Source organism: Myotis lucifugus, unplaced genomic scaffold (genome assembly GCF_000147115.1).
Source record: "Myotis lucifugus unplaced genomic scaffold, Myoluc2.0 scaffold_1391, whole genome shotgun sequence".
NCBI classification, from domain to species: domain Eukaryota; kingdom Metazoa; phylum Chordata; class Mammalia; order Chiroptera; family Vespertilionidae; genus Myotis; species Myotis lucifugus.
This window is the reverse complement of record NW_005872439.1, coordinates 55,784-64,095: the sequence shown is the minus strand read 5'-3', so window position 1 is coordinate 64,095 and position 8,312 is coordinate 55,784. Positions and strand designations below refer to the sequence as shown.

Genomic DNA, 8,312 nt, shown 5'->3' with positions numbered 1-8,312 from the left:
TACGTTGCGCCGTGAGGAACGATCTCCGACATAACCCAAGGACCTATTGTACTTGTTTCTTGAAAATGCTTATCCTGAATGAATATTGAATTTTGTCAGATGTTTTTTTCTGCATCTATTTATGTGACCATTGGTTTTTCTTCTTTAATTGGTTAGTATTACATGGATTCCCAGTCAAATACAGGTACCTGGGTTGCAGGTCCGCTCCCCTTACTCAATAGGGGCTCATATGGGAGGCAGACAATCGATGTTTTTCTTTCTCTTTCTCTCTCTCTCTCTCTCTCTCTCTCTCTGTCTCCCACTCTCTCTCTAAAAAAACAATCAATGAAAAAAATATCCTCTCTATTTGGGTGAAGCTAATACAAGAATAAAGAATTAAATTCAGCCGAAACCTGTTTGGCTCAGTGGATAGAGCATTGGCCTGCGGAAAGGTCCCAGGTTCAATTCAGGTTAAGGGCATGTGCCTGGGTTGCGGGTACATCCCCAGTGGGAGATGTGCAGGAGGCAGCTGATCGATGTTTCTCTCTCATCGATGTTTCTAACTCTCTCTCTCTCTCTCTTCCTCTCTGTAAAAAAATCAATAAAAATATACTTTAAAAAAAAAAGAATTAAATTCAGCCCTGACCTGTTTAGCTCAGTGGATAGAGCCTCGGCCTGGGCACTGAATGGTCCCAGGTTCGATCCGGTCAAGGGCATGTACCTTGGTTGCGGGCACATCCCCAGTAGGAGGTGTGCAGGAGGCAGCTGAAGGAAAAATGCAAAGTACAATCAGTTAAGGTTTATTTTATTTATTGACTTTTAAACAATCTTTATTACTTATTAGCATATCCTAGAGCTTGGCTATTGGTTGACTCACTCTGTTCTCAGAAGACATGCTCATAGAAACTGATGTTGTTTTTTTCATATATGTCTTTATTGATTTTAGAGAGGAAGGGAGAGGGAGAGATGAAAACATTAATGATGAGGGAGAATCATTGATCAGCTACCGCCTGTTCGCCACCGACTGGGGATCGAGCCCGCAACCCAGGCATGTGCCCTTGGCTGGAATTGTACCTGAGAGCCGTTAGTCCGCAGACTGATGCTTTATCCACTGATCCAAACCGGCCAGGGCAAGTTTTATTTTTAAAGAGAGTTTACTAATTTTTAGAGAGAGAAGGGAGAGGGAGAGAAATATTGATGGAAGACTGCCATATCGGCCAGCTGCCTGCTGCACACCCACTTCTGTGGATCTAGCCCATAACACAGGCACTTATCCCCACTGGCAATCAAATCCACAACCCTGTGCTGCACCAGATGCTGCCTGAGCCACACAGGCCCTGGTGGTATATTCCATTTAGATTACAATTTGCTGATCTCAGTAAATTTAAACATTCATCTACCCAAAAACTCAGATTATGCACTGAGTTTTTCAAAAAGGTAAATAACACTTATATCCATATAAAGAATTGTACCCAAATGTTTGTACTGGCTTTATTAGAAATAACCAAATATGTATTAAAATGGACAAACTGATGGTGATATATTCAAAGATAAGAATATCTACCAGAAAAAAGATGAGTTGCTAATATCTACACTAATAAAAGAGAAACATGGTAATTAGCGTACGACCGCTACCCTTCCCATTGGCTAATCAGCATATCCTTATGCAAATTAACTGTCAGCCAAGATGGCGGCCGGCAGCCATGCACTGAAGCGAGCAGGGAGGCTTGCTTGCTCCAGTGATGGCGAACTCCAACGTTCCCCACCTGAATTGCCGGCCTCTCAGCTGCAACTCTAAGCAACTATGTTGCAAATATAGAAGCTAAACAAAACCCTAGAAACCGGCTTTCAGTCAGCCGGGCTTCAGCCAGCCGGACCGCAACATTGTATCAAATACAGAAGGTAAAGGCCAGAAACCTGCTTTCAGCAGTGAGGCCTCAGAGCTAAAGCTGGCCCAGAATAGAAAAAAAGAAAAAGAAAAAAAGGAGCAGTTGGGAGCTTCAGTCACCCGCCAGCCTGAAAACGGCCCTCAGCCCCTCACCCAGACTGGCCAGGCACCCCAGTGGGGTCCCCCACCCTGATCCAGGACACCCTTCAGGGCAAACCAGCCGGCCCCCACCCATGCACCAGGCCTCTATCCTATATAGTAAAAGGGTAACATGCCTCCAGGCACCAGGATTAGCATGACAGGGGTCAGTGCCCAAACCCCCTGATCGCCCTGCGGCTCTGTGTGTGACGGGGGCGGGGCCACAACCTCCCCATCCACCCTGCTCTGTTCATGACAGGGGAAGACGCCCCAACCCCTTGATCAGCCCTGCTCTGTGCCTGATAGGGGGGAGCTCCCCAATCCCCTGATCGCCCTGCGGCTCTGTGTTGGACAGGGTGCGGCGCACCAACCCTCCCACCCCCCACGGGCCCTGCTCTGTGTGTGACAGGGTAGAGCCATAACCTCTCCATTGGCCCTGCCCTGAGTGTGACAGTGGCGGCGCCCCAACCCCCTGATTGTTCCTGCTCTGTGGGCGATAGAGGGTGGCGCCCCAACCCCCCTCCACGGGCCTTGCTCTGTGTGTGACAGGGTAGAGCCATAACCTCCCCATTGGCCCTGCCCTGAGTGTGACAGGGTGCAGCGCCCCAACCCCCTGATCCGCCCTGCTCTGTGTGTGACAGGGGGCGGTGCCCCAACTCCCCTATCAGCCCTGCTCTGTGAGTGACAGGGGGCAGCGCCCCAACCCCCTGATGGGCCCTGCTCTGTGAGTGACAGGGGGCAGCGCCCAACCCCGTGATCGGCCCTGCTCTGTGTGTGACAGGGGGTGGCGCCGCAACCTCCCCATTGACTCTGCCTTGAGTGTGATAGGGGGCAGTGCCCCAACCCCCCAATCGGCCCTACCCTGAGCGTGACTAGGGGTGGCATCGCAACTTCCCAATCCGCCCTGCTCTGTGCATGACGGGGCAGCGCCCCAACTCCCCAATCGGCCCTGCTCTGAGCCTGACCAGGGGCTGCACCTAGGGATTGGGTGTGCCCTCTGCCACCCGGGAGCAGGCCTAAGCCAGCAGGTCGTTATCTCCCGAGGGGTCCCAGACTGGGAGAGGGCACAGGCCAGGCTGGGGGACCCCCCTTCCCCCCCGTGTGCACAAATTTTTGTGCACTGGGCCTCTAGTATCTTTAATAAACCTCCAAGTAGTTATGAAACATAACTTAAAGCAGAAAAATACTTAGTTTAAAAAGCAAAGTTCTCTATTAAAATGGAATGTAAATCCATGGTTACTAGGAAAGCTGTGAAGAACAGGGACAGATTAAAAGAGGTCAGGAAGCAATTACACAGTGACAGATATGGTCAGTATTATAATGATGGTTACAATTTCATGCACATGTCAAGATGTATGAAACTCTATACTTAACACATGTAATTTACTCATTATAGCTTTTCAAAAATGGTTCTAGATAAAACAAATGTATGTTCACCTATTTTGGAACAACAGGTTTGGCAAGTCTATATTTAATCCCCATACTTATGCCCTCTGGGCGAGAGTCTCATGTCAGTGACATGAAATGTAACAAACAATGAAGAACTTTCACCCAAACCCACTGGAATGCTGGCTGGGTCACAAAAGTCACATCCCTGGACGAAAGACAGTCTTTGTCTTCATCTTTGTTTTGCTGCCAGTGCACCAGTGGGTCTGATGGGAACATCTGAGAAGCTACAGGAAGCCACAAAAGCTACTGATTATATTCAATGACAATGACTGCTCCACAGAAGATAAACATGCTCAGATATGTGTACACACAGCTCTTATAGTTTTTTTTTTTTTTTTAAAAAGCCCGGATGCACATTTAGATGAGGCCCATTCCATCTAATGGGCTATACTCTTGTCCAACAATAATTAGGTCTGTGTTTCTGCTAGGAAAGGATTTCCCCTACATGCACTGGTCCTCAAACCAGTGACCAACATCCTTGAAATTGTAGGCATTAGGGCACATGGCCCTCTGCAAGACCTGTGCAAGTGATTCCCTTCAAATGTCTTGGTATCCCTTGAAAAGTAGAAATAAATTCATGTTGCTAGAAGACGTACTGGAGGTTGTGACAGCAACCCCTTTCTTGGAGTGATCTCTGTGTCTCAAAGCATCCAGACATCACATGAGGACTAGAGAGTCCAGAGTGTTTCCTAGGAAAATATGGGCAGCAATGTAAATTTGGCAAAAACTGCTGAGCTAATTTCTGCACCATAATGTTCCCCCAAGGGCAAAAATATTTCAGACCCAATAAATGTTTTTCACCTGATCATGCTTGGAGAGGCCAGATCTCATTATAAACTAGCCATAGAGTAAAGAGCAAACCCACGATTAAAGAAGTCTTAGGAAAAAGCCTTCATTATTTTACAAAGCAAAGAGAGAGGAGACTGGCAGTTCTCTCACTGATGACTTAGGCTCTCAATAAAGACATTATTAGCATCTAGGGAAAGTGTGTCCCTGAAAATGGCAGTCCCTCTGCAACATTATGTTTATTGGCGCCAACAGTAATCAGTCCTATGTGACAACTTATGACAGGGAAACAAGTAAGAACCAAGGGCTCAGGTATTCCTCATTTTCTTCAACAAATTAGACAACAGAGTTAGCTTTGCTGGGCATAAGAGGATGGTGACTGATGCCATCTGTAGGGACCTTATAGGTGGTTCAGGTGAAATACCTTCAGCAACAGAAATATGCAGTGACACAGATCTGGCAACATGTCTCCGTATGTTAGAAAGTGTAACATAGATACATATGATACCAACATAAAAACAAACAAAACACAACAACAAAGTCACTTGAGGAGACTTTACATAATGCAGGTGATTAAATGTATGAGCTACAATTCAGATTAATGAGAATTCACAAATTTTCTAATACTATTGCTAAGACCGAACTAAGAAACATGTTCCACACATCTAAGAAATTTCGCACAATTCGACTCTTTTATGCAGAGACAATTTTAAAAAATTGGCTGAGAGATATCTCACATTACTTGCACTCATAATGGCTTGCTCCACTGTGAAATCTCTGATGATATAGGAGATGATCGCTCCTGGTAAGAGATTTCTCACATTCATTGCATTTATAAGGCTTTTCTCCTGTGTGAACTCTTTGATGACAAAGAAGGTATCTGCTAGTGGTAAAAGATTTCTCACATTTACTGCACTCATAAGGCCTTTCTCCAGTGTGAACTCTCTGATGAAGATGAAGATCACTGTTCCTGGTAAAAGATTTCCCACATTCACTGCATGTATAAGGTTTTTCTTCCGTGGGAAAACTTTGATAATGGAGGCCACTGCTCTTGATAAAAAATTTCCCACATTCACTGCACTCGTAAGGACTTTCTCTGGTGTGAAATCTCCGGTGACAATGAAGGCTATCAATTCTTGTAAAAGATTTCCCACATTCACTGCACTTATAAGGCTTTTCTCCTGTGTGAACTCTCTGATGACGGTGTAGCTCACTGCTAGTGGCAAAAGATTTCCCACATTCACTGCATTTATGAGGTTTTTCCCCAGTGTGACCTCTCTGATGACGACAAAGGGCATTGCTCCTGGTAAAAGATTTCCCACATTCCCTGCACTCATAAGGACTTTCTCCAGTGTGAAATCTCTGGTGACAATGAAGGCTTTCAATTCTCTTAAAAGATTTCCAACATTCACCGCATTTGTACGGCTTTCCTCCAGTGTGAAGTCTCTGGTGACGACGAAGGGCAGTGCTACTGGTAAAAGAATTCCCACATTCACTGCACTCATAAGGCCTTTCTCCTGTGTGAAATCTCTGATGACAACGAAGGCTATGCATCGTCGTAAAAGATTTCCAACATTCACTGCATTTGTAAGGCTTTTCTCCATGTTCATAAAAACTAGAAAATTGGGTAAGGTAATTTCCACATTCATAGCACGGAAAACACTGACTTCCAGCATGGACACACTTGTCCTGAATAAACGTGTGATTGCAGCCAATGACCTTGTTATATTCTTCTCTCCTTTGAAACTTCACCTCACATTTCAAAATATCTTCTGGCCTATCGCTGGTCTCAGCAGCCTTTAGGTGGAGATGTCCTGACTCGGTAAGGACACCCTGCACCACCTCCCCACAGGTGACATGATTCTGGGACACCTGGAAATTGCAGCTTTTTGCAAGTGAGATCCTGTCCACACCTCTAATGAAAGTCTGCTCTCTCACATGCTGCTGGTGAAATTTTGTACTGAAATAAAATCCTTGTGCACACGCCCCACACCTCAACAGTATCTGTCCGAGTTGTATTCCCTGCAGCTCAGTCAAGTGGAAAATGTTTCCCAAGACTAGCCCACACCTCTCACAGGGGTGGCTCTCCTGGGAAGACAAGGGTAACTTGGGAATACTTGCCTGTGACACTCTTACAGAATCCTTCTGTTCAGTGGGTGCCTCCACATCCTCTGCTCCACAGCAGCAACCTGAACAAAAGGAAACGCTGGTTAAGTACATGTTGACCTTATGAAAACAGAGTATCCTCACCACAAATGTTTATCTGTCATAACTAGGCATAATTCTATAAAATGATTTTACAGACAAGTGAGTTAGACTCTGAGGAAATGGCTGTTATACATTACTTGGCCCCAAAGGTCAGTCAATGGTGAAAATCTCACCAAAGAAGGCACAGAGCACAGGATGGGACAAAAAGAAGAGAGGAAGGGTCTGCTAGTTGTTCCTCCACAAATGGCTTCCTTTAGGACCTTTCATGCTGGTGAACTGAGTCTGTGTAGAATAATTCCAATGTGCTCTAACCCATAAAAATCAATTGTATTAGAGCACATGATGTTCTACTTCAATACAGTAATAGGTGTGCACTCTAAGGCTCTGCAGGCATGGACCAACGGTGGAGGGCACTAAAGAGAGACCTGTGAAAGAGGTAGAGGTGAAAAGTTTAGAGAGCTTAGGTTATCCATGGACTGAGAATCCAAGGAGAATGAGCACTGATCACTATTAAAACACTTGGAGTGCGGGAAACGAGTTAAGTCGGCTCGCGTGAATTGCGCGTACTCCGCGGGAGCCGTCTTTAACTCGGTTCATATAGATTTGCGGTGGAGTGCGGGAAACGTGTAAACTCGGGCCGATTGTAACTGCGTATTACCAAATATTTGTTTGTAATCCACCCTTTTGGTGGATGGAACAAAACCAAAAGACAGAGCCATCTTATATTTTGGCGGGAAATTCACCCGCACTCCAAGTGTTAAAACTGAGTCGTTGGCACAATGTCAACAAGAAGCAAGAACAAGAAGAATTGGGTGAAGAATGGGCAATGGTTAACAAAACAATGTTGAACCAAATGGGTTCCTAGTTATGAATGTAACAAAGCCCAGGTGTTTTGTTACAGCCCCTTATTCAGGCAAAACCGCATTTGTCCACTGTGTCGTTCACAAAGTCATGTTTCTACTGTGATGCAGCAATGATTCTTCCGCGTAATTCCCAGTTGATTCACTCTACGGGATAAATGATAGAAATAATAGAAGAAAACACTGAAAAGATGGATGGTCAACACTGCGGTACAACAGCAAAGCACAGATGAGATCACAGCAAAAGACCAATGCAAGTGACATCAGCCAGATGGCAGAATCAGAGATCTGAGAATCTTTTCCCATCCCAGAGTAAGTAGACACCTATCTATTAACAAAAACCCACAGGAAGCCTACCCAGTTTGGCCCACTGGATAGAGCATCGGCCTGTGAACTGAAGGGTCCTATGTTCAATTCTGGCCAAGGGCACAAGCCCGCATTGCAGGTCTGATTCCCAATAGGAGCGTGCAGGAGGCAGCTGATCAATGATTCTCTCTCATCATTGATGTTTCTATCTCTCCCTCTTCCTTCCTCTCTGAAATCAATAAAGAAATATATTTTTTAAAAAAACCCCACAGGAAAGGGGAAAAAAGAGTACAATGAAGACAAATAGTAATATAGAAAATCAAATAAGGACAACTGCATAGAAAGGATGACTGGAAAGACTGGGTGAACAAATATATTTGAAGACAGCTACAGTCAAAAACAAGGGTCAGAGTTACCTCCATCAACCATTGTGCTGCTGCTGTCATTGACCATAGTGGCCTGTTATTTGAAAAATACTGGAAATTTTCTTTTTAAAAACCACAGAATGGTCCCAGCAGGTGTGGCTCAGTGGCTAGAGCAAAGGCCTGTAGAATGAAGGGTCCTGGGTTCGATTCTAACCCCAGGGTCCCAGGTTGGATTCTGGTCAAGGGCCCATGCCCGGGGTTGTGGGCTTGATCTCCAGTAGGGGGCATGCAGGAGGCAGCCAATAAAGGATTCTTCTTATCATTGATGTTTCT

The 8,312-nt window shown here is 45.3% G+C and overlaps 1 protein-coding gene across 1 annotated transcript in view; it reads right to left on the bottom strand.

Annotated features, from left to right (window-relative positions):
• Nucleotides 1–3,192: 3,192 nt before the first annotated feature.
• Nucleotides 3,193–8,312, bottom strand: part of LOC102441198 (zinc finger protein 501-like) — an 11,511-nt gene continuing 6,391 nt past the window's right edge. Inside the window, exon 2 of the mRNA XM_014449742.2 lies at nt 3,193–6,429. Within this exon, the coding sequence (XP_014305228.1) occupies nt 4,979–6,429 (1,451 nt within the window). The 3' untranslated portion in view covers nt 3,193–4,978. The remainder of the gene's footprint in view (nt 6,430–8,312) is intronic.